This window comes from Echiichthys vipera, assembly GCF_963691815.1.
Source record: "Echiichthys vipera genome assembly, chromosome: 17".
Classification (NCBI taxonomy): Eukaryota; Metazoa; Chordata; class Actinopteri; order Perciformes; family Trachinidae; genus Echiichthys; species Echiichthys vipera.
This window is the reverse complement of record NC_139842.1, coordinates 7,516,861-7,544,086: the sequence shown is the minus strand read 5'-3', so window position 1 is coordinate 7,544,086 and position 27,226 is coordinate 7,516,861. Positions and strand designations below refer to the sequence as shown.

Below are 27,226 nucleotides of genomic sequence, written 5' to 3'. Positions count from 1 at the left end.
AGAATTAACAGTAGGTAAGGTATATGATGTGTGTTTCCAGGAAGTGTAATATCAGGTGGTGGAATACCTGGCGTACCATTAGTGGCGCTCTCCTGTGAGTTTGAGGGAATTGTATTGTGGTAAATATGCCCGCCGCTTTGACCCTCATCTGGACAAGAGGGAAACCAAAGGTAGAGAGGAAACAAGAGTTAATGAGCTAATCTGATGATCATGTGTGAGCATGATGAATAAAGGTGTACCTGGTACGATGTAGTAGTAGGAAGGGGGTTCTCGTTCTGCATCTGTACTCATTGTGCTGCAGAGAGACAGCAAATTATCAAATTATCTTAATAAAAAAAAAAAAACAGGTGAAAGAAAAAGTAACAAAATTATCCTTTCCAGAATTTTTTCATCTTCTCACTTATACTAACATGCACTCACACGTGGCCTGACCATCTCCCAAAATAAAGAACAAAGATGCTTGAATTGACTTATCAGGACATCATTACTCCACTATATCTTTACACGGCAAATATTTATTTGCTTGAATGTCAAGTACAGCCCCTTAAAGTACAACAAGCCTCAAACTCTGCTAAGGGAGGAGATTGGGGTGGATGGTTGGGTCAAACACACACCGGACTTTCACCTAGGAGACTACAGTTTGTGGCTACGACATTTTCCCAAACCTCAACATGTAGTTTTGATGCGTAAACCCAACGAAAACCTGCGACTATAGGGGTTGCAGAATTGATATTCAACATATCTGTGGTTTGTAGAAACGTACCAACATTTTATTCTGCTGACTGGGTTGGATCTCGAATGCACCATGATGACTGCTGCAGTGCCTTAGGAGAGCTTCTCCAAGAGTTATTTTTTTCTCACTCATTGAGACACAAAACATGTCAAACAATCATAGAAAAACTCGATTCTGGTGCTGCTGGAAATAAGTGTTTCCTTGACTAGTAAACTAGTAGACCTGGATCTAAAACGGCCCAACCTTTCCAAATAATGTTGAACGAGCTGCTTGTGGCACAGTGGAACGCAGCCAGCAAGTGAAAAAGCTACCAAGCATGCAGCATGGTCACATTTTTTGCACCAACCTTCTGGCCTGTTTGAATGTGAGGACTTGGTACGATGGTTCATGGTAAGAGTATGGGGAATTCCCTGTGCGTGCGTGCATGTGTGCATGTGTGTGTGTGTGTTTGTGTGTGTGTGTGTGTGTGTGTGTGTGTGTGTGTGTGTGTGTGTGTGGGAACCCTGCAATCAATGGACAACCCACTCTACCTCCTGAGTCACAGGTAGTATTAAGATATGCTGTCTTGATCGTTAAATTAGTAGATAATAATGTATGCTAGATACACTGGCATGTATTGTATACAGGCCTGACACTTCATTTGAACCTTTAGCTGCAGCCATTTGTCAGGACATCTACAAAAAATGAATCTTTATGCAGATGATATGTTGTTGTTCGTAAAAAAACACGCATCACTACAAGAAACAATTAAACTTGTGGAAAACTGAATCCTCCTCCAATACCTCACTCCATTAACTGGAATAAATCTTCCAGTCTTCCCACCACCTATCCCTTCATGCACAGGTCACATCTTAATTAGGCATTTCTGTTTCTCCCAGGCTGACAGAGCTGTTCGGACTCAGTTCACTCCGCTACTCTAAAAATGAATGATAACCTCCTCCATTGGATAAACCTACCACTTGCCTCTACTCACTGTTAAAAGGACAATACTTTCTAAAAAACTATCTATACACAATGATCCCAACTCACTACTGGAAAACAAGACACAGATAATTATACTGACTGCTCTACAAAAACATTTCTTTTATATAAATATAATACCACATGGTTAGATAGCTGAGTGACACAAAAATAAAAAATGCTGGTGTATGCCATTATGGTAGAACAGTGTACGCCGATCCCTGGAGTGGTATGCTGCTTGTGTTCCATCAGCACGTACCATTTGTGCCACATAAAAGGGCCACTGTCAGGAGTCCTTAATGTACCCAAAGTTGATATTAGAGCTAGCCTTAGCTACCATGGTTATTGTTAGCCTGGGCACCAAAGCCAGTCTGACAAATCAATCGCTAAGAAATTTAGACCCAATTAGCAAAAAGGAAATACTCTCGTCCATTAAGTTGTTGGCATATGTTGTGTTGCTTTATGGTTGCTAATGTAGCCTACCCAGACTTAATATTGTAGCAAGCTTTCGCTAACCGAACAGTCTAACTGTAAAGTCTGACTACAGACTAGACGGCAACAAAACAGTTGTAGAGCCAATAACTTTAGAGCAAACTACTAGGGTTACTTATTATTTTTGGTATGTTTAATAGTAGAACGTGATCACACATAACATCATATAAAACTATATAAATATACATAAAACATAAGGGTCAGCCCACAATACAGGCTAGTGTATCTAGCTCACTTATATCAGCTTCTTCCACCCTAAAAGGTTTAGTGCAGCAAAAACTGGTAAAAAGTCACTGAAACTGGCAGGTGGGTTGCAAATTCTACTCACTACTTAGGCACAAAAATAACACTCATTGACCTCAAGGTGGCGCTGTAACAGTCAAGCTTACATATTCTAAAGTATCTCAAAAACAGCCCGGCTAAGAGTCGATATTCTTTCATTGTTTCATCTCTCAATTCATCTACATCTCTGCTCCACGGGTCTTCTGCTCTAAATATCAAATGATGTGACATTTCCTCAATTTTGCCAGTTGTCACGATTGTGTTTTATAAAATGAGCAATAACTCTGATAACTTGAAATTTGTGATGTGTTTAGTAATTTTTGCTAAGCTTATGTTGTAAAGCAAATTGTGCTTCACCACTAGGAGCTGCCACTAACGCAGAAAGGTTGTGTCTCGTAATTGGCTGCATGACTTCATATGAAATTAATTTCCCAAGACCAGGGTCATGTCTCAGCCGATGCATAAAGTTCGGTATGATTGATTAAAGCGAGCACTGAATTGAAACAAAATCATAAGTCTGTCACTGTATCAATATCTCTTTAAGTCTTCATTCAAATGTTACCAAATGGTGCTCAGATCTGTCAAACGATGAGTCCGCAGTGACAGTCAGTGACAAAATCACCCAAACTCTAGTTTTTCCACATTTGATTTCTTTGAGTTTTGTGAAAGTGTCCGGAAAATGTTTCCCCAATGGCACAACCAATAAGTCACCTTCTCTGGTGTTGCAAAGGTTTAGGGTTGGAATCCCAACATAGTAAAGTCCTTCTTACCAACAGTGCGATAATTCATGCGATAGATGATAATGAGCTTGAGTTTGAGCTGTTGTACCCCGATCACTGCATTTTTATCAGCTTATTTTAATCATCACAACAGCATATTAGGCTTCATGATGTTAGAAACCATATTTTATCCTACTGTTTTACTTCTACTTAAGCTGCTACTGACTGAACTACTGTAAAAGAAACTCTCATCGGACGAATCTCTCATCTCACACTATCCTATCACTTCCAAAATCTCGTTTTTTTTTTAAGTGTTGGTGAAAAGATTCTACAGCAGGCCCTCTCTCTTTCAAAAATACAGCGTTACTGTCTGCAGAAGAACAATTTCTTATTGTAGTTGCACTTTTAACCTGAAGAAACTACCTAAAATACCTGTACCTAAAAGAAATCCCGGAGGCTAAGCCACTGAACAAGCGCTGCATGTGGGCTAGAATAAATAAAAATAAAAACAAAAGTGTTGCTGCAGGCTCATCCTGTTCCAACATATTCAGGTCACAACAGATTTCAGTGTAAGATTTAAAGCCGAAGATGAATATTCTGCCCTTGATTTCTTTTTAATTAAACTTTGTAAAAGCTACCATTTCTTTCCCGTCTAGGCATTTCATACAGCGTTGAATGGCTTCAGACCTCACCCTCATGAATATTAACTCCTCTTACATCTTCACTTTTAAATCCTTAAAGCCTTACTGACTCAAGAATGCATAACAGAATCTTTGCAATCACATTATGTTGATCTATCTGACATCCCATATGCACATGGCCGTCTTACCTTGGCTGGGTGTTCAAGTCTGAATGCAGAGATGTGTGTGAGACGCTGCTGATAGAGTCCAGACAGATTACACCTGTCCCACCAGTAGGCTGCATCTGCACACCTCTCCCCAGACACGCCCACAGCCCAGTTAGGGCGGACCTCAAACATTTACTCTCCTGCATCCTGGATTATTTTTATGCAATTTATGACGTCTCTTACATATAATGGCATATAATGCAGTAAGGCTGTCATGCATACTGATTTACCTTCAAATAGTTATTCTCCTGTCTGGAACAACTTCTTTCTCTGATCAGGACGCCTGAAAATTTGAATATGAGTTAGTCATTTTTAATGGGTTTTTGGTTAGATGCCTGAAATAAGGTATCTGGTTAACACCGGCTTTAGAGATTTTACCGCAGGGTTCTACGGCATGAAATACATTAATTTTGAAGCTTGTACTCGCTATGTGCTCCCGGTGGAAGCAGACAGATGGCGGCTAGCCATCTATATCGTGGCACTTTTAAACACGCTATTAGACTGAACACCGCCATTTTGCCATTTTGCCATTTTGCCAACATCTTAGCTTACAGCTACATTATGTTAGCAGAGGCCAAAGTCATGTTGAGGAGCTGCACACACGCCTCTTGAATCAGGTTGAAATTGTAAATTGTATGTAGTGTGTGCATTTCATAGACGATCTGGCAACTTGGGAGATGTCTGACAAACATGCAAAACTTATGAATCCGCCTACGATTATGTATAATAATGTTTGAGGGTCATGCAAAATGCGTGTTGTTTCCTGGGTGAAACACCAAAATGGTAGGGGTGATATAAGATGGCCTTGAAATATGGGGAAAAATAGACACATAACACATTTGAATGGGCATGTGGCACCTGCTCCGTGTAACAATACATTCATTCATTTTAATCATTTATAAACCCCTGGACTCAGCTCAAATGTCTTTCAGCAAGATTTCTTTTCATGTTTTATAGCTCTCTGCACATTCATATTCCACGTATCTTTTTTCTCTGGTATTATGAGAATAAAGTTGTGATTCAATGATTATGAAGTCATAATAATTCATTGTGTGCTGTGTATTTTCTGTCAGACCGTTATTCAGATATTCCTTAAAAATGGACTTTAGGTTGCGTTTAAAAAAGTGCTGCATAAATTCACCTTAATGGAGCAGTGTTTAGGATTTAGTGGCATCTTGTGGTTTGACTGCAGATTGCATCTAGCTGAATGCCCCTCCCCTCAGCCCTCTCTTTCCAAGCGTGCAGGAGAATCTACGGTGGCCTTCGGGCAACATAAAAACACAAAAAGGCCCTCTGAAGAGTTTGGTTTGACCTGCCATGGTCATCGGTTGTAGTGTATTTTTTTCCTGTTTCATTTGTAAGTTACTCTCTACTTGTGTGGACTTCCTGTCTTTGTCCAAAATAATGCACGTGGACTTCCTGTCTTAGGCAAAAATTTGGGAGGCCCCTTGAACCAGCGTTTATCACCAGTATAGGTTTAAACTAAATCTTGCACGTCACTTGCAACAGGAGTAAAAATAAAACAAACAAACCAAAAACTTTCAACAGGAGTGGGTGGAGTTAGGTGGGGCCCCGTTAGGGAGGTCAGGTCTACTGTCATTGCAAATGTTGCGCCTTGTCACCGTTCAAAGATTGTCAGCCTCTACTGCCCTGGGGCCCCAAGCAGCCTGAGGGTTAAACCGGGTGCCTATTATCCAGGTATTTTAAGACGCAGCAGTTGAACTTTTTTGGCTTATCTGCGCTAAGCAACTTTCATAGAAACGAAAGGCTTCTAACGCTGTACCCAGTTCTCTTAATACATCCATGAAGATCTGCTCCCTGTAGATATAAAGGGCTCATTCTGAGCGCACAGAAACACAATGATTCTTAATTTCAGGTGATTAAACACTAATGACAATATAATAAGGAATATTTTATTTTATATCCGCCAATAGATTTCCTTAAAGTTTTTATACGTACCCTATAGTGTAGTAATTGTAATTCTTTGCCACTGGCATACATTGGTGATGTATTTGGATTACGTAGCAGAGCATGGAGTACAGGCTAATGTGTAGAGTCCCAAATGTTTTCAATCGTCTTCTGACCAGGATCTTGAAGTGCACCACCAGTGTAGAGTGAGATGCGCACTCTGGACAGTATTTTCCTGCTGCTGATTCCCCAAACTGTGTGGAGTCATGGACGGTGTGCACATACAAGCCCCGTAGACATGGGGATCAGTTTCACAGAGAGAACTACTGTACCACTCTACCAATGTTCATCTCATATTTGACCCTTAAAATCGTAAATGTCGTCACATAATGGCCCAGTAGCATACGAGATTTGAGGATTCTCTTTTAGAAAACACAATCAGGATGGATTGTGAGGCTTGTAGGTGTAAACTGTAATGATCCGTTCAGATGGACTTGTGGTTTGTTTACACTTCAGATGAACAATACCTTGAAACATATGTATTTGATCAAGTTTATTTACAAACCTTCATTTTAACAACATATTGTATTTAGAGGTTTTTGAAGAGGATAATAGAGAAAGTTTTGTTTCTGCTGGAATGGTACAGAAATAAAACTGCTCCCAAAAAGTGCATGGGGTGTGCTTGATTTAACTTGCCAGAGCTTTGCTTGAGCTCTGACGACACAATGGGCAATTTCTCTTAAGTATTTTCTCTTGAGTGAAAAATAAGAGAAGTCAACTCGATCAATGATGACACCCACTTTATAATAATTGTTTATTAGCATATAACGCCCCTCAACACTATATAAGGGCAGCCATTGTGCCTTGTGCAAATGTTAGAAGAATTAAGACATACCACCAAAAAAACTATGCGAGAAGAACTTCGGCAGTAGTGAAACTGACGTGCTGTCAAATAAACTTAAACTAAGTAAACATTATTTTCCAGAGCGTCAGTACTGGCCTTATATGAAAATCAAAAACCCAGCTAAAGCATTATAATCTAATATAAATATAATAATATATAATATGTAATAACCTAATTTTATAATATGATAGTCCTGCATTTTTTGATGTTCCTCACATGTAAAACTTATGTTTCCTTGCGTTATGAATTTGTGAACTGTGAAAACAAGATGGTTTTTCCTTATTCTAATATTGGTAAATAAATGGGTGCTACCAAAATAAGAACAAACCATGTATACAAACAAGAATAAGAAGAAATTTGTTCATATGTTGCTTCATGCGTGAGGTCCAATGACTCCCAGTCTGTTCGCGTGTAATATGATTTTTGATTTTACTTGGGCCGATGCAATGGCTCATCCACAGAAATAAGCTACATTTGAACTGCAATCTTTCTCTGTCAGTTTCATAAAAATGGTGCAACTGATAAGACAAAGGTTACTTGATGTTATTTCTTATTTCCATGTCTCCATTTCTGCCCTCATGTTCATCATTTTTTACAGCACTGTCTCTTTTCGACATGCAGCACTCTGTTGCAGCGGGGGCATGTGTGGTACGCATCCTTGAATCTTTTCATGAAGAAAGGAATCAGGCAGCAGCAGAGGATTAACCTGCAACAGACACACACAAACATACACACACACACACACACACACACACACACACACACACACACAGTTAGTGTACTTATATACTGTTTGTTCACCTTTTTTAAGGGACTGTGCAAAAATGAATTGAATTGTATATTTCATTTTTATAAAAAAGCGATACCCTTATAATTTAAATGGAAAATAGAGCCCTGGTGCAGAGACAGCATTGTTGTCTTTTGCATAAGGCAAAACACATCTTAATTACCATTTTTATTTGCAATAAATCTCCTCAGGGATGAATAAAATGCAAATCTAACATGAAATTTAATACTGAAATTTTGTGAGAGCTCTGCTGAACCAACCAAATGTTGGACTATCCTCTCATTAGCAAAAAGAGAAATTAAAATATCCTCCGCCATTTCTGAGCGTCATTTTCATACAGTGCAGCCCCCAATACAACTTTGTCTCGAGTCTTTGCAATGATACAACATGTGACGTGTATGTAAGTGATACTTGATACATGATGCACAAACGAACAGTACAATCTTAACTGTCTATGATGAAGACATTTGTTAAAACATTTTTTTGACCACACTAGTCAATGTTTATTTAAACTTGGTACACGTATTGTAATAACGCCATCTTGCACTATGAGAACTTTTGGTGAGGTGAGGAATCACATTGTAGCTGGATGCACCGTTGCCTACGAGAAATTACGGCATAAAATCATCCCTGGGTCTTTACACAAATACACTCATCAAATAAGCCACAGAGACTATTTTTTTTGTGTAAAAACTATAACCGCAGAAATCCGGGAGAGTCTCTAACAGTCACTAACAGCCGAAAGTGGCTAACACTGATTAGCTCAGGGCAGTGCGGACCACAAATGCTGCTCAAAAAAACACCAAACCTCTGCAGTAGCATGATAAGAGTCCCAACACATAACAAAGCACCAGTGGGCTCCTTCCATTTGGATTGGCTTTGGTAATCGACTTGAATGGACTTTACTATGAGAGGAGCTGGTACAGGGGCCAGTTGGTAAGTCTTTCAAAACACTCTTTTAATAAATAGTTCACTAGTTCACTAACTACGTTGTTGGTGCTTCATTTTATGTGTAGGGACTCTTCTCATGCTACTGCAGAGATTTGGTGTTATCATGAGCAAAATTAGTGGTTAAAAAAAGCACAAAAAAAGTGTGTTTTTGCCGAAAAAGACCCTGGGATGATTTTATGCCGGAATTTCACTTTAATGGTAACTTGGAAGTAACAGAGATGTTTTCACCCTGCAGCCCACACTCACCCGCAGCAGATGAAGAGTAAGCACATCAGCCAGGCGTACGTCCCTGCTTTGTAAGTGACGTTGGTCATGACCTGCTGCTGGCAGGAGGTGCAAGTTGTCATGCCGGCATTATGCCCCAGCGCCCCGTCGTAGCTCACAAACCTACTTTTGCCATCTCCAGAATCGACGCCTGAACCGGCAAACACTGACAGAGGGAGAGAGGGGGTAGAGACAAGGGCAATGATGGTCAGACAGGGGAGGCAGAGGATGAGAAGGTGGAAGGGAAAGGTTTTTTTCTATGTATTATGGTTCATTGTAGGTAACGTTTTTGATGCACATTTCCAGGAAATGGAAGTTGTGAGTCTACCTGGCGTAACATTAGCGGCGCTCTCCTGTCCGTGTTGGGGAGTGGTGAATGGGTGGTGGGTGTGGTAAACCGTCACATCCTTCTGGCCCTGACCGCCAACTGGTCAAGATGAAAAGAAAAGAGAGGGCAAAATCAGAGGAGCAGAGACAGAACCAAGAGTCAGAGAGCCAATCTGATGATGATGATGACGACGATGATGATGATGATGATGATGATGATTATGATGATTATGATGATGATGTGTGAGCATGGTGTGTTCAGGTTTACCTGGTATGATGTAGGGAGGAGGTTCTTTTTGTCCAGTTGAAGTCATTGTGCTGCAGAGAGAGAGAGAGACAAATGTGATGCTTCTTTCTGCCGCCTGGTGGAGCCAAAGCCTGACTAAAAAACATCTGGAAGGGCTCTGATGAAAACGTCTGTCATCTCTCACTGACACATATTAAGTCCAAAGTGATGGATGAGTCGTCGGCATGTACTGCATTGTACGGATGTTTCTGTCTACTATCTCTGATGGGAAATGCCTGGGTGGGACTCAGCAATGAATGACTTGATTCAAGGCTTTTTTGTTTTTGGCCTATCTCTTTGCACTGAAAATGCCATGGAGGTGGCTGAGAGGACTCTGGATTTAATTGTTTTATTTATAATATTTAGATGATAATTTATCAGAAAAGATTTTTGTCTCATTTTCCTATTTTACTCATGCTTCATCAGTGTTAGTTAGTTTGTTGATATGACTTGTAAGGGTTGTGTTACTTGTAAAACGGGATAACGTCGATAACTTTCTATAAATATTTTGAGATAACGCAACAGCATTCTGGTAAAGCGGTTATATGGTTTATATTTACGCTGCATCACTTCCTGTGAATGCTGCTCCTGGTATGGCAGACCCCCCCACTAACACTGAAAACCACAATCTAGAGTGTTATAGTACATTTTATAAATACTATCAAAAACAGGGTTTCATTTCGATTCAAATCTTTAGGATTATAACTTTGAGACGGACTCTTACAACACGACTGATTGTTCAAAATTAAACCCCAAAAAATGGAAGTAGAATAAAACCGGAATTACGTTTGATTTAAGATCGAGTTGAGGGTTGAATGTCTGTGTGGTCGTGTCAATCCAGAGGATCTACAGTAGTTATTACTACCTTGTGAACTCATTAAAACATAATTAGTATTCATGTCATGTGAGACCAATTTTACCCACAAATGACCAAAAACTGTCTCTTTATAACTTCACAATGAGGGCAATAGTGTAAAGAGATAACTGAATGTCCCATTTTATTGAGAGAAACACATTTAATTTGATGGATTCATACAGTTATCTCGTGACTGTGGCACTGTGTAGATTTGAGTCACTAAATTAGAATGCACTAAATACTTAACGATGCACATATAAACTTTTAGCATCTTATCAGATCAATCATTTCAAAATGTGACCAGTTTGAAGAGAAATCCACCTAAAAGATGCACACACTCTCTACATTTCTCTCTTCTTTTGACTTTCTTTTCTCAATGTGTCTCTCTTTCCATATAAACAAACTCTAGCATGACTAAGCATCTATGTTCCCACACAAACACACACGCACACACTTGACTATCATGTAACATCATCTCTGTTTATGCCTTTCTCTCTCTCTCTCTAAACACACTAACTGACCTTTCTTTCTTCTACCAAGACACACACTCACACTTCCCCGATGCCATTCATTACGTGCACTGGAGTGTAGCTGTAGTTCATCACTCATGAAAATGACTGTTTCTTCATTGTAACACGCACACGTACAGAGGGGCCGGATACACCCATATGTTTGTGCAGGAATGCAACCGAGCTGCATGCTTCTCTGTGTTTCACGAAGGAGGACGAAGGATCGAGGGTGTGTCGCTGCACACTAAACCGCTGCCTCGCACTAATCTATCTGAAATCTGTTGAGTGAGCTCATCTGAGAAAAAAAAACACGAAGCATCTGACCTCATGTTGACTGTTTTCATTTCAAAAGTGATGACTGAATAAACATGAACATTAGGAGAAATGCCTCACTCAAAAAAAGGGTGAATTTATACGTATTTCTGTGTTCCTCCACAGCTTCAACATGCCACGGTTCTTTCCTTCCAGCCGGATTCCCAGCAGTGTGTCTGTTTTGATGAAGAGCAACAGTAAAGAGCTGATTGACAGGGTGGATGCACTGGTCTAGGACAACTGGCTGAGTAGCTTTTTCACTTGTTGGCTGCGTTCCACTGTGCTACAAGCAGCTCTTTCAACATTAATTAGAAAGTTTGGGGCGTGTTGGGTCCACGTTAGTCAAGGCAACAGTTGTTTCCAGCAGCCCCAGAATACAGTTTTTCTACGATTGTTTGACATATTTTCTGTCTCAATGAGTGAGATAAAAATAATGCTTGGAGAAGCTCTGCCAAGGCGCTGCAGCAGTCGTGGTGCATTCAACATCCCTCGAAAAATGTAAAAAAGTGTTGAATGTCCAATCACAACAGTGTTTTTATCACCATGAACCGGATCACATGAAACAAATAGATGGACGGGAAAAAGCTGAATAAGTGGTTCCGATTCCCAAATAGTTGCTATGCTGGTGTTTCTGTCATCAGACGAGACGTAAAGCTGCTGATGGAGGCAGCATCAGGGTGCGGCTTCCCATAACTTCTTCCGCCCCATTGCCGAGATGCTTTAAAACTGCAGAGGGGGAAAGTTAGAGGCTGCTGATCAAACAATGCAGGCACATGACTTCAGCTCAGACGCCGGGGGCTTTCTCTGGAGCTTCCTCACTGAGGCAGGTGTCTGCGATTGGATAAACGGAGGAAGAACTGGCTGGGACTAATCGAGAAAAACTGGCCCAGTTAATGAACCAGTTTGGTCGGGATGGGTACTGGCACTCGACACCTTAAAGGTATCGATCGAAAATAAACCAACTACCAATTAGTACCAAAACTTCTCCAGTCATTAGATACCTGCATCCTGTCCTTTTTGTACCCAGAAAGACATTAGTGTGAATGGTTTAGCTCGCAGTCAATTACTCAGAACGTTTTTCGATTTGAAGCGACGTGCAATTGGCCCAATAATGCAGCAGCTACCACCCAAACAGTCTGTGGTGTGTCTTTTTTTTGACAGAGTTGGCAGTTTAGATATCAAATATTGGTATGCCATTGGTATCTCTTGGTATTGGTTTCCATTTAAGGGTACTTGTATTGGTACTGGTAATTTTTTAATCGATCCAAAGTTACAATTTTACTAAGTTCTTTAGTAAAAACAGATATTTCAATAAGGCTTGTCTGTGATTACTTGGTGTTATCAGTCTGTAGTTTCCCAGAGACCCGATCACAGATGATGAGTTCAGTAAAACTTGCTCATCTTGACGCTAAGCAGGATCATTTTTCATTTAGCGAGTTAACACCCTGAGACACATTTGAGTCACAGGTGTGGCCCTACTGTATGTGGCATTAGTGCTGGTCAAACCTGACTAGCTCTCTCTGTGAGTGAGCGTGTGTGTGTGTGTGTGTGTGCGTGTGTGTGTGTGTGTGTGTGTGTGTGTGCATGTGTGTGCGTGTGTGTGTGTGAGAGGGAGGAATATTCACATCATGTGTACGCTTATGATACATTATAATGATCAGCTGACAAAGGAGGAAGTGTTTTATATGCGGAAACTTTCCAATCAATGATTTTAGAGAAAGACACGAAGTCCAACAAAGTCTCTGATTTTCTATCTGATCCCCAATCAGCCAATACTTACAATCCAGTCCACAATACAGGGCAGAGTATCTAACTTACAGTATTATCAACACATCTGAACCACCAAGAAAACATTTTGCCCTTTGCTCAAAATCTTACCAACATTTCAAATTAAAGATATTAAGCAAAAGTCAATCAAGTATCAGATTCAGTCAGGTGTCAGGAGTCTGTTGGTGCTAATTTTGAAGAATGAAGTGTCAGTTTTTCTTCATTCAGTGTACTTTAACACACACTGATACCACTGTTCTATCAAGCTGCAACTATGACGACTTCTCTTACTACCACACCACTGCACGTACTGTTCAAAAATACCAAACCCACAAATAATTTAAAAAAACAAACAAAAAACCCCACAAAAATTAAGAAAAAGGAAGGCTGAGTTATAAAACCACCTGTGTCTGTGATCACGTTCCAATAGTAAAAGACAAAAGTTAACAAATTCATTAACCTCAGTGATTTAAAGCTGCAGATGAATTTTCCGTCCCTGAGATCTTTTCTTCTTCCTGACGAACTTTCTAATAGCTGCAAATCCTTTCCTGCCTGAGTGTTTAATATGCAGTTAAATGGCTTCAAACATCACACACATGAGCATTACCTCTTGAACTGTTGCATCTTCAGTTTTAAATCTTATCTTACAAACCCAAGAAACTCAAAATCAGAATATGTACAATCAAAACCTTTTTTTCTGACATCCCATATTAATCTCTTACCTTGGTTAGGGTGTTGTGGTCTGTATGCAGAGATGCGTGTAAGATGCTGCTGATGTAGAGTCCAGACAGACTGTAGCTGTGACGTCCTCCTGTCTCATGTGTACCTCTACAAGCCTATCCCAGGAGACGCCCACAGCCCTGCCCCTCACTGACAAAGACTGAATATGCAGTGGGCATGAGTCACTTCAGTGGTTAAGGTGTAGCTTTCAAAGGCTTTGCTGGTCGTCTTCTTAAATTGTTCTTTGTTTCTGGAAGATTATTGAGGGAGTGTGTGTGTGTGTGTGTGTGTGTGTGTGTGTGTGTGTGTGTGTGTGTGTGTGTGTGTGTGTGTGTGTGTGTGTGTGTGTGTGTGTGTGTGTGTGTGTGTGTGTGTGTGTGTGTGTGTGTGTGTGTCACTCTCCTAAAATGAGAATAACCAGTTTCCATCCTGCTGCTCCGTATTCTGACAGCAGATTGTTTCACCTCACACAGACTCCAGGGGATCATAGTTTGGTCCTGGAATGTGACCGGAATGCAGACGGCAACGTTTGAGTGACATAAGTTTACGTGCACTTTAATTCAACAATTCTCCAAAAATAAATGTCTTTGTCAGCATGGAAGAGAAGAACAATTACACAATTGAGCAAGATGAAGAAAGAAAATGATTGTATGAAAAGCCGAGCCCAAACGATAGGCTGGAGTCCTGGGAGCTAATTGGTGAAGTAGGGCAAAGGTTGCCAGCATTTCCCTTTTTCTAGCATCAAGAACAAAGCGATATCGATTTAAACACACATTTAAATAAGATTTAAGATTAATATGATTTTAAACATTCATCCATATTGGCTTTTGAGCAGATTTTTGTGTGATTTGGAGAAGAATTCAACTTTCAATGCTGTATTACAATAAAAGGTTAAGACTGTGCCGTACTCTGATCATGCAACAAACTTTCTCTTTTTTGTGGAAACTCCCTGAGTATGATCAAGGATAGCTGTATTAGAAAACCTTGCCAAACTTTGGGAAATATGCTTATTCGCTTTCTTGCACGAAATTGTGAGAAGATTTGATACCACTGTCACATCTGGGGAAACTGGTCTGGCTCCAGTCTGGCTCTGTATCAAAATCTTCCCTACTATTTTTTAGGGGGTTATGTGCCAAACTATTTTGTGGCGAGGAGCAGTTGCCAGGCACCCAATTTAGATTGAAGAAGGGAACCGGTCGTGGACAAGAAATAGTAGGACACATAAACCGTATAATAGTGTCTGGACACTTTTGTTCTCGCAAGGTAAATGCGATATAACGTATTCGTTTGTAAGCCCTGTTGTGGAAATAGATTCTTCAATAAAGATCAACAAACAGGATCAGCTTTTTCTCCATGGTTTATTTTGCCAAAGCATTTTCCTCTGCAGACAAAAATACGTTCATCCCTACATCCTCACAAAGTTAGAGTCTAGTAGAAATGACGATGTGCCAAATCTCGCACAGTCTTTTAGGGAGAGGGACAGGACGCGAATAGCCTTTGGGTTGAGTGACGTCTTTAGACCAAACAAAAACACGCCTTAGACATTACAATTCTGAACATTCTGAACCTCTCTCATCGTCTCTAACACAGGGTACAGATGCACAAATATGCCAATATATCATCATGAGTTAGTTATTTGCATTATCCATTAAGAAGGTGAGACAGAGGAGACACTGAACTGTGTCTGACCTGACAAAACTATGATTATGAATTACAAATATCCAGAATTCCCACAACAGCCCTTTTCCTGTCTATGTGCAAAGATATGTATTGTATCATGTACTGTCTCTGAGCACTGCTCTGCTTTATTATTTTTAATGCTGTTTTATTTTGTTGATTTATCATGTTTAGTTGTGTGTCATGTTTAGTTGTGTGTTGTTTTGGTTTTAAATGTGAAACTGTTGTGTTTATGCTACTGTCATAGCCAGGACTCCCTTGGAAAAGAGATGTTAAATCTCAATGGGAATATCCCTGGTTAAATAAAGGGTAATGAAATGTGCAAAGATATGCTTGTGACCAATCCCTTGACATTGTTCTACAATGGTTTGCCAAACTAGGAGGTGCTGAACGATGTCGTGTTGAGAGGTTTGACTACACAAACTGCACACAGTGATGGTGCCTTTTGCTTATAAGTTGACTGCGTGAACATTTAGTTTTATTTGGAATATACAAACTTGGTTGAGCTTCCTTTTGTTACCTGAACTTGATTGAATTTCAGCTCAAAAGATGTATGGGATGGTTTGCATTTTCCTTCAGTCAGCTGGGAGCAGGCCAGTCGAACCACATTTTTCTGCTGTTCTGCTGTCACTGGATCAAAGAGTACTGCTGAGGATTGATCGCCTTGTCTAAGCACACCTTACAGATAGTTGAGAGAGGCTGGAAAATGGTTGTAATATATAATGATTTCAATCATGTGTAGGGATCTGAAACAATGCCTTTTCCAACCCAGAGCCTATTCCTAAAGGCAGACCGAATCAACCCTCCTGACTTTTTATTGTTATAGATAAATACCGTACGGGTCAACATATCCAAATACGATAGTTTGTATATCTTACAAAAAACATTTTCCATGCATTACCTTACACATGTCCTGCAACACAAGCAATCAGCGTGCCTGCTTAAGCCAGTGCAGAACCAGTTCAGGGAAAGCGTGATTTAAGAAAACAAAAAAGCAGAGGGGGTACATGTTCAACACTCTTCTGCAGAGGAAACTTAATCTTGTCTGGGACTCGGGCGAGAAATTATTTTAACACTTAACCTGACCAATTCCTATAACATATGTTGCTGAATTATAATTAAACTCCAGGGAGCTCCAGGTGACATTATGGCCAGCCTTGTAAGGAAAAAAATGACACACGCGGCTGTAACGCCACTTGCCTGGTGTTTAGCATGAAAGACTAGCAGGAACTGACAGTCCTGAAGAAGTTACAAGTGGAGTGAGAAGTTTTGAGTGAATATGTCTGTGGAGCTGAGGAGAATGTTTTCAATGTGTCCGTCCTCAACACGCCTGTTTAAGAAAAACAACTGAGTAGAATAATTGATTGAAAGGTTTTATGTGCACATAAGCACGTTGGGTTCAATGCACTAAGTGTAACCTTGATCTGCTGGGTGTAATTGTGGCTTGACAGAGCGTGGCATTTGTTAAAGTATGTAAGTATATTAAAATAAGTCAGCCTTGAGTTTTGCTCTCACATCTCCTGTGTGAAAGTCCTGTTTTGTTGACCAATCCATCCATCCTGACCATCTCAGTCCAGGTTCAGGTTATTTATTTGTACCCTTCGGTAAATGTGGTTTACAGTACTTATGGAAAAGCAGACTTTGCCGCTCTTTATACTATGTCTCTTGACTTCCTTCTTAAAGTCAGCAGTGCAGGTCCTGGCTCACAATTATGTCGGCTATTCCAAATTAAATTGTGCATTACTTTCCGTAGGTGTAAGTACAAACAGTGTGTGAGAACAGACTGCACGAGTACACGTTCATTTTTTCTCTAATAGAGTTCCAATACAAACATAATCTGATTGAATTTTTCCTTTACCCCAAAACACCCCAGTTAGAGGAGCTACAGTAGTAAAGGTGTGTGTCTGTGAGTGTGGGGTGTTGCCTCCACTCCTGATGTCAACTGGGTGAGGTGGTAGTGTGAGTTTGTGTGAGTGTGTGTTTCGATGGGCCTGATGAACGACATTCCAGAGAATAAACCAATCCCTTCAGTTTTTCATTCTGTAGAAAGTCTCAGGTTTGTTTGTGTGTGTGTGTGTGTGTGTGTGTGTTATCATGTTTTGCATTAACGCGGACAGTTTAAAGGGATTTCAGGGCAGAGGTTGAGTCCTTTTCCCTTTAATACCCCTGACACGATATTAATGGTGTACCTAATGCAAATGATAAGAATAAAAACTAATATATTTTTCATTTCCAATTAGTGACAGTGTAGAGTCAAAAATACCAACAGTAGGTCAAATAATAATAAAACTAAATACAAATGATACTGATAATGGTATAGAAATAATGTTTAGTATGAAAGAAACTATAGTACAACCATTATTCATGTGGAGACTATGACAGTGGTGTGATTCAACACTTTTTCTTCTGTTTTTAGCCTCAAGCACACACACAAAAGGATGCCTGAGGCTTTAAAACTACTCTCTGTTTTCAAAAGTATTAAAAAAATGTGGAATGAAGCTTGGAGCACTGCACTGGCGAACCTGATGGGTTGTCAATAACATTATTGGCTCTCAAATAAACCGTAGTTCAGCCACGGCTTGTTGAGAAACAATATTCATTGACAGGAGAAAACCTGACAGAATAAGATTGGTTGCTGCTGAACTTGTGCTGACATAACATCGAAGATGCCTAATGCCAACTGCAGAAATTAATTTTTTTTTAAAATAGATGCTGACATATAAGACATACCGACAGGACTGCAGCGTAGAGCAGTGGACACAAAAATGTCTGTATTTTTACTCTGGTGAGATCAAATCCATCTGGATGCAGTCTTGCAAACATATTTTCTGAGGCCTAAATATATTTTTTTGCTTTCCCTAGCCCTTAACTCTAACCTCAAACACACACCTTAAGAAATATCTACAGACTCGACAAGTATCCTTTCGCAGTTGGTTATGTAAATGTTCACGACTATAATCTTTTATTAAAATCTGTTATTATAAGTACTATTCCAGGAATTCTTCTTGCCTCACAAGCTAATAAATGTTAACCTGAAGTTAAGGACAAGCTCAACGTTGTGTCAAAAAACCCATTGTGCTGTCTCATAAAAGCTTTCTTTTATTGGTCGTGGGGTAATCTAGTAAACACTCAAAAGAGTAAAAGTAAAAAAGAGTAAAACACACAACAAATATCCCAACAGTGATTCAAGTTAGCTACTTGAAGTTGTGTTAGCAACACATTAGCTCAACATTGCTAATATAGTGGCTAGCTTGGTGAGCAGGAATTTACACAAGAGGCAGTGGTGTGCTGAATATCACTTAAAACTAAGTGATCTGGTGTTTCTACCTGACTTTAAATGGGTAAAGTAGGCCTACATTTGTGAATGAATGGGTGGGTTTCTTTTTGCATCACTTTAACTATTATTTACAGTTAAAAAGGGAGTTGCTGGTCTTATTACAATACATTGTACAGGTTACATTCAATTGTATGCACTGTGTAAGGGCACAATGGTTTTACAAACTAAACATTCCTGCACTAATACTGTATAATAGCTTTTCTCTTGCCTATCATCAATGAACATACTGATTTAGTAGGGTGCGGCTACATAGATCAAAGTTACACACACACGCACACACACACACACACACACACACACACACACACACACACACACACACACACACACACACACACACACACACACACACACACACACACACACACACACACACACACACATACACACACACACACACACCGAAACCTGTCCCTTCTTTTTTCACAATGTCAATCAAATAGACTACACAGACAACCGTATACTTGCATGGAATTATTCGTTACATCCCTTAAAGTAGACAAAATAATGGGAACACCTAATAGTGTAACACACTTACTTTGCAATACTACTTTTAAAGGCTGTGTTAAGGTGAAACATTTTAAGGGTGTATATTTATACCACCCATTAGTACTTCTAACAATGTGTTTTCTATAACCTGTCATTAAAACTTTGTTCTACTTTGGGGAAGAGATTTTAGTGCTGCACTTATACACTGGACATCAAATTAGAAAACAAAGTATTAATACTTGATTTATTCTGAAATATTGTTATCGTTTATTGTTCAGAATTTAATAGAAAGCTTGTTGTGGCTATACCACTGTGTCAGAAGAGACGATTTCAACAATGTTTTCTTCGGGCTATAGGATTAAAAAATAAATAGGAAGTGTAGAGGCCAGAGCTTTGAATGACTTCAGCACATCTGCGCCCACAGGACATCACTAGTTTCTTACACTGCTCTGGTTTGATCTTGGTCAGGTCTTCTTCAGTCTCTTCCACAGTTCAGTAACTGTAGTGGGTTTCTTAGACATTACTTTGTCACCAAGGATTTTCCAAAGATCCTCTAACCTCTTTAATCTCTTTAATCCTATAACCCTAAGAAATCATTGTTTAAATCGTCTCTTCTGACACCATAGTTTTTTATTTATAGAAAAACACGCTAGTACAGCAGTGGTATAGTCACAGCATATATTCTATCAAATTCTGAACAATAAAAACAAACAAAAGTATTAATACTTTGTTCTTTAATTTCGATCTCCAGTTAATATAAAACAACAATTCCTGATCTGGTGAAAACAGAACATACAGGTTTTGAATAGCAGTTATTTGAATCATACACACATATACAGGATCACATACTGCATTATACATTTCTTTGACACGCGTTTGGCAACACAACAATTACACACCCCTTATAATTGGTATATTATACAGCTGTAGTCGTATATATGTACAATTGTGTACAATTCAGTACTCTGACAGAAATCCACAGTTAAGTGCTGTGATTTAGCAACATTAAGATGAGTCATATGGTGTAACTAGAGAACTATGAGCGACATACATCACTGGCTGTGAGTCGGACTCAAACCTACCAGAATGAGAGTGCACTTTGGCATGTGACCTGGCCTGCTCAGTCACCATATTTGTGTTCCTCCAACATCACTTCCTGTCCTCATTTTTAGGCCCAGAGAAGATGATGAACCAGTTTTTTTTCCAGACAGCTGGCAACCTGTTTGTTCATAGGATTGATAAACATATTGTACTGTTTATTAGCTTTGTATATTGTTCGTATATATTTAGATTTTGCCACTGATATCTGCCTTCAGTCAATGTAACATAAAGAGAATGATTAAAATCATTCAGTTGTTGATTATGTTGTGTGAAAGGAGATATCAGGGCAGGTAAGAGGAAGTATAAGTACAAAATTAAGTCACAGCTCAGTATGAAAACTATTTGAGAGCTTGAGCAAGGTACAGTAGTAGGAATAATGTTGAACGTAACAGCTACCAGCACAGGATTTTAATCAGAAGTACTCTTGTTGACACCCCCTCCCCCCCTTTAATCCTTCCTTTGAAGAATGTAATGTGATCATGTGTTTTAAAGGTTGTAGACCTGTTCCAGACAGTATACATAGTCCTCTGCTTATATAATGTGCAGAGTAACTTGATCGCTAAAGATTCAGATTGATTAAAAAAACAACAATGTTACTGTTCTTTCCTTTCATATTTGCTGATATGGTGATTTCTATGTTTAAGAGAAGAATGCTCTCGCCGGGTAAGATAGTGGGAGTACAGTTCAGTAGTTTGAATCACAATTTCAACAAGCAGGTGATTAGAAAAGCAAAAGCCATCTACTCAGAAAAAGCCCATCCTCTTATACAGGTTACAAGCTGTTACCATTTGGGCTGCACTGAAGTGCCCTTATTGCCATGAAAAAGATGTACAAGAAACGAGCCTTGACTGCTGTTGGCAGGAGGAAGTAACTGCTGCTGTTGTTGTTGTTGTTGTTGATGACAATATCAATTACCTCAGTGGCGATGACAATGATGATAATAATGAGGACGATGATGATCACTATATACAGCATTGCTGGGTAGCTTGTGAATTTAACCCGGGTTTCAAAAAAGTCTTACTAGTCAAACTATAATAATACATAAATTATTTGTTGATTATTTTTATATTTCCTATTGTATTATTGATGTTAATCTGCATAGTTATTAGAGTTAGATTAGATGAGAGTAAAAACTACATTCATTCCCTCAGTAATGCATGGACTAAAAGTCTTCAAGTAGCATCACATAAAAATACTCAAGTAAAGTACAAACACCTCAAAATTGGTCATGTGTGTAAATGGTGGTCCTGCTTTCCTTAGACCTTTAACGTTGATTGTTACATATAAAAAAAAACATTCTACAGTAGTGCCGTTTTCTCAAACTAAACTCAAACTTTATTTATAGAGTACATTTTAAACAACCAACAGTTGACCAAAGTGCTGTACAGTTCAGTAAACAATACAAGAGAAAATAGACATAAAATACAGTATCTGTAATAATACAGTATCTCTAATACAGTGTCTTGCTCAGCCTGAATTGAAATCCATGGAGAAAAGGTAGATCTTCAATAAGGACTTAAAATCCTCTAGGGTCTTGGCTGATATGCAAGGGCAGGCTATTCAGAACCTAGGGTCAGCCGCCGCAAAGGCTCCGTCACTTCCAGCAGCAGTTTATTTGCATCTTCAAGAGATTTAAGAGGTTTATCATGGGAGCAACACATTGTTGATTTAAGGGATCTTTAGACTTCAGCTTGACTGTGCAGTGGAATTACTCCGGTTAATGGTGAACGTACGTCCTGTCCTGAAATAGTTTTCTATTTCTTCCAGTGAGCGTCCGCGAGTCTCTGGGATGCACACAGCAGTGAACAGCAGACAGAGGACACACACCACTGTAAAACACAGGTAGGGCACATATAGGCCATACCTGTCCACCAGGTGTGTGAAGGTGTGCGTGAGCATGAAGGCCGTCAACCAGCTGACAGTCACACACAGACCTGAAGCCACGCCCCTAGCAACCAGTGGCAACACCTCTGACATCAGCAACCATGTGATTGGGCCCCATCCCATGGCATAGCCTAGGAGACAAGTGACAATGTGTTTTCAAATTAATTGGCTCATATTACAGCAGATTATGTCATTGTACAACAAAAGCACAGAAAGTAATTGTAGGGCACAGTTACACCATGTTGTGCGTTAGGAGCTTTATCAGACTCTTGTGCCCTTGCTGAATTGGCTATAAAATAACCACTGTATGAAGAAAGGTACTGAAATGATTTTCTCTGTCTTCTGAGTCTGGACAGGTGAGCGCAATATTATTATATTAGTATACAACTAGCACCACATAACAACACTATGACGTTTGAAACGGTTTCCCAATTAAGTAAGGCGTGACAACATAATTGAAACCAATTTAACTGAATAACCCAAAACACAGGGTTTTATGAGCGTAACAAAAGATGAATGTTGACGTGTACGTGATGTTAGTCATGCTTTGAGAACAAAGTGTAACAAAATGACCTGAGGACATAACAGGTCTGAGCTTGCTGGAACAAGACAAAAGAGTTATTTACAGCAAATAGCGCATGCTTAAATACATAAACACATGACTGACAAGTTATAAAAATCTTTGCCTGACAAACACGTTGTTTCCATGTATCCATATGAGGTTTGTTTACAATGCGAGTTTGCTTGTACCTCGACCTGTGAACTGAAAACCGAAGACATGAGTCTACAGCCATTGTTTGTTATGATTAGTTAATACTTCACACAACCTTAGCCCTGATATTTTTGATGTTCCCAGACAAAAGCCTTCAGGCAAATTGGTGTTGGCTCGGCTCTTGCAAATCAGCAGGCACTATGAATGAACTGTTCAAAGATGCAAGCTGAGAGGCTTGCCGATGCATTGCAGACACACCCCTGATATCTATCCATCCATCCATTTATCTATCTATCCATCCATCCATCCATCCATCAGGAGGCTACGCAAGTTATTCAAGACGTCTCCAGGCTAGACGAGATACATAATCCCTCAAACATGTTCTGGGTCTACCTGTCCTGGGTCTGGGTCTTCCTCTTACAAGTTGGAAGTGCCCAGAAAACCTCTAATGGAGGAGGTTGATGCCCCCATCTGTGTGACCCCCGGTTGTCAGTCTGTCTACATGACTGACTCAGACATGTAGACAGACAACAACAAAGACTTCTAGACTCCTGATAACAAAACAGCAAGTTGTGTAGTGTGAAGAGCACAGCGTTCGGATGACTTTGAAAGTCTTGTAGTGTGAAATAGAGATAAATGCTAACATTAACTGGTCCATAGAGGTATGCAGCAGCCATAGGTATAAACAAAGGTGTGATAAGTTAAAGCATGAATATTTAACAAATGAACAACTAATAACACTCACCAAAAATAAACACCATAGTGCTTATAAGAGGAATGAGATCTGCTGCACTTTGGCTGGCATCCAGAGTGTTTCCAATGGCATTATGGGAGCTGTAGTCCAAACTCACAGTGAGATTAGGGGGGATGGGTGGGCATGGTGTGGTGTGGGAAATCATAGTCAGAGTCAGAGTGGACAGGAACATCAGCATGCTCGATGTGTACAGCAGGGCTTTGCGTCCCACCCTATCCATTAAACTGGCTGCCACCGCAACAGAAAAGAGGCGGACTGCACCTACAATGGCAGCATCATACCTGACAGGCACAGAACAAGGACGGGTCAATAAATGGAGTAGTTTATTATTTTATTTATTAAGCAAAATTCAAAGTCCTCGAGCCAAGCTGTTGCCTTCTGATCTGCTGTATGAAGGGTAAGTAATTCTCCTTTAAGTCTTTGTGGAGGGCAAGCTTAAATTATATGTCCTATTGTTTGCTCCTCTTCACAAGCAGTTAACAGACCAAACAGATTTGTGATTAAAAACATTTGATAAACAATCAGATTTTTTTACAAGCACTGCAAACAGCAAGATTAATATGAGAAATGAAAAATGAAATAAAAATAAAACCAAGAGACAAAATTGGACAAAACACATGAACAGAATAGATGTCCAACCTGGGTTCCAAGGAGACTTTGCTTTGGGAAAAGATGGGCTCCAGATACACCAGGATAGGGGTGATGCCTGTCATCTGCTGCAGGAAACGCATCACCACTGAGATGATAATCGGGCGATAGTAGATGGGTGTGGCCAGCTGCGACCATGTGACTTTACCCTGCGTGTTGATGCTGTGCTGCATGGCGAGGCAGACAGAAAACATGTAAACATATGTGTGTGTACTTCAGTGTGTACCGCTGAAGTCAATATGCGAGTAGGATGATACCACCTCAAAAGCATGTGGCTCTTACCTTTATAGCACTGACCTCGAGGTGTGTGTCGTAATGTTTTCCCCTCAGCCAGCGGAGGGCCTTCTCTGCCTGCTGCTCTCTGCCCAGAGCGAGAAGCCTCCTGGGGGAGCTGGGCATGAAGGCCAGCAGCACAACCATCAGCACAGCTGGCACCTCCCCCGCCACTGCCAGCCATCGCCATGGTACCCTCAGACCTGCATATTATGTGATATTGAGATCATGATAGCACTTCTCTATTGAGGCTGCTGTCAGTTGTGTCTCTGTTATGATATATTTCAGGGATTGTAAGCTCTGCGTAAGAGTTACAGCTAAATGTATAAATATATCGTGAATTTATGCATCAGTATTGGTAGTTTCCCACCTATGGTATAGAGAGCAAGGGCCCCAAACACAGCAGTAATCTGAGGGCAGGAGCCCAGAGCTCCTCTCACTTCTTTGTGGGAGATCTCTGAGATGTAAACCTGGGCACACAAAAGAAACAAACACTGTTTCATGAACACATGTAGTATGAATTCAGGAAAAAGTGGTATATACATTCATATAACCCTCATCATCATAACTATTTATATAATTGTTGTCAGGACTTTCATATAAAACCAAAAAAATGGGGTAATTAGGACCACAAAAAAATTTGGTCCGTTTTCAGTTTCTGTAACCATGGTAACCTACCGGAATGGATGCTGCAGTCATGCCACCGGCAACGCCTGTGAGGAAACGTCCCACATGGAGCATCCACAAGTCGACAGCCCCTCCCATCAGCATGTATCTAAAACACATATACAGACATATACACAGTTCACCAAAAATGTCACAGAGTTGAAATTTAAAGGCACACAAAAATGTATGTCCAGATCAAATTGTTATCGACAAACATTATATGTGGATTATAATATGGATTATGTTGTAGAATATAATGTATTATATGCCATTAGGTATGATAGAGTACATGAGGAAAATCAAGCTGCAGGTTTAGTGCAGCATCTCTTATGAGCTACCTATCTGTGGTATGTAGATGCTTTACGTAAGTAATGGTAAAAATGCTAGAGTGTGAAAATACTCTGCATTCAAAATAGGAATTAATAAAATACATTTCTAATAACTAATTACTATGATGAGAAAAAATGTATTTGAAGTATCAAAAGCTAAAAGTATTTAATATGCATTGTGGACACTGTCAGCATTATATCCACAAAGGTAGATGCAATTCCCAGAGTAGCATCGGACTAGAGGTCTAATCAGCCAAAGTAATTCAAAACACCTGTCTGTGCAATGCTTTTAAATAACAAAATGACTAGTTACTGTACTGTAGCTGTCAAATATATGTACTGTAGGAAAAAGGGCTATATTCTGTATATATCTGATATGATAACATAGAAATACTTAAGTAGAAGTACCTCAAAATGTACTTGAATGAATATATTTAGTTACATTCCACCACAGTTTGATGGCTCTTTGTTGTGACTGAGACTCACCCGATGGTCGACGGCACTGCTGACATCATGATACTCAGCTTTCGTCCCATCATGTCGTTGAGCAGCATGGCACTCAGCCCTCCGGCTGCTGCACCCAGTGTGTATATTGAGCCGAACCAGGCAGCCTGCTCCGTGTCCATCCTGAGCCGAGGGTCAACATCGGGACTCTTGAGTTTCGGCAGGACCGGAGATGAGTAGACCAGGGAGTAACCGAAGCTGAAGTTCCCCAGGACAGCAGAGAAGACAGCCAGGAACAATTTGCCATTATTGATCTGGGGTGGGAGGATGTGTGGAAGTGTAAATCATAGGATCAGCTGCAAAATTAGATACTATACTGTATTGTATGATGATTAAAGTGTCAGTAGGTTTATTTGAAATTAAAGTAACTTTTGGGATCCAGTCAAAATTTCCTTCCTTTAAAATGAAAGTTTCACTGTCAGAACTGATTCACTTGGTGCCTGATAGACTCCTAAGTAAAGTCTCCTAGCACACTGTTTCCAGTTTGACTCAAAGAAAAACCCAAGGGTGACCTCATCACAATATGTGGAACACACTACAGCAATGATTACATAGCACGTATGACAGAGTAACATGTAATTTTTGTGTTCTGTATTACGTTTTGTCACAGTTATTTCAACAGTTCATGGTTAAATCAACACACAGACAAGTTTAATTTTTGTTTTATTGCTAAAGTCTGAGGTAAGGACTCAGTACTTCTGCTGGACAAACAAATGCGCCCGGTGGTGTCTTCCTTGCCCTATATTTCCACAGGACGCTGTGGTCAATAAAAACTCTCTCTTCTCTTTACTCACTTTTTTGTCTTTAGGGGCCACAGCTCAGTAGATGTTACTTGTGGTTACCATAGAAACACTGGCCCACAAGTGTCCACAACCATTTAGACTTAAAATAAGTTTGTATTCTGTCTGACTAACATTAGTTATCTGTGTTATCTGAGAGCTCAATTAAGACTGGCCTGACACTACAGACTCGTTTAAATATCACAATTAAACTGGACCCTTGTCAGGTTTTCTCACAATAAGTACTTTTGTTTGTATTAAATCAATCCCCCTGATGGGCTCTTGATGAGATTTTAAGATCCGTTTAAAAATAAGTGAAATGTTTCCAACCTTGGTTTCAGATGATGTTGGTCTTCTTTTCAGCAGTGGTGTCTCTTCATCCATGTCTGCAACAGGAGACTGCACAGCAGTCTGATGACACAGAGGAGCCTTTATCAAAGGTGTGTTGT

At 39.9% G+C, this 27,226-nt stretch overlaps 2 protein-coding genes across 2 annotated transcripts; both read right to left on the bottom strand.

Moving 5' to 3' along the window:
- Positions 1-6,464: 6,464 nt before the first annotated feature.
- Positions 6,465-13,692, bottom strand: litafd (LITAF domain containing). The gene is made up of 5 exons (XM_083931839.1): positions 13,627-13,692; positions 9,443-9,492; positions 9,176-9,274; positions 8,830-9,013; positions 6,465-7,551 (listed from the first exon to the last, which is right to left on the bottom strand). The coding sequence occupies exons 2-5, from the start codon at positions 9,486-9,488 to the stop codon at positions 7,431-7,433; spliced, it is 450 nt and encodes a 149-aa protein (XP_083787965.1). The 5' UTR covers positions 9,489-9,492; positions 13,627-13,692; the 3' UTR covers positions 6,465-7,430.
- Positions 13,693-21,914: 8,222 nt separating this feature from the next.
- On the bottom strand, positions 21,915-27,226 carry slc2a6 (solute carrier family 2 member 6; the record flags this gene model as incomplete). Its single annotated transcript, XM_083931825.1, has 8 exons — positions 27,108-27,226; positions 25,981-26,252; positions 25,178-25,274; positions 24,870-24,969; positions 24,509-24,702; positions 24,218-24,393; positions 23,570-23,859; positions 21,915-22,243 (listed from the first exon to the last, which is right to left on the bottom strand). The coding sequence occupies exons 1-8, from the start codon at positions 27,159-27,161 to the stop codon at positions 21,915-21,917; spliced, it is 1,512 nt and encodes a 503-aa protein (XP_083787951.1). The 5' UTR covers positions 27,162-27,226.

Bases quoted from the DNA above. Each gene is read 5' to 3' on its own strand.
- litafd (XM_083931839.1), bottom strand. From the start codon at position 9,488: ATGACTTCAACTGGACAAAAAGAACCTCCTCCCTACATCATACCAG. The intron at 9,275-9,442 runs GTAAACCTGAAC...CATCTTGACCAG, and splicing joins TCCTCCCTACATCATACCAG to TTGGCGGTCAGGGCCAGAAG. The intron at 7,552-8,829 runs GTGAGTGTGGGC...TGTCTGTTGCAG, and splicing joins TTACTCTTCATCTGCTGCGG to GTTAATCCTCTGCTGCTGCC.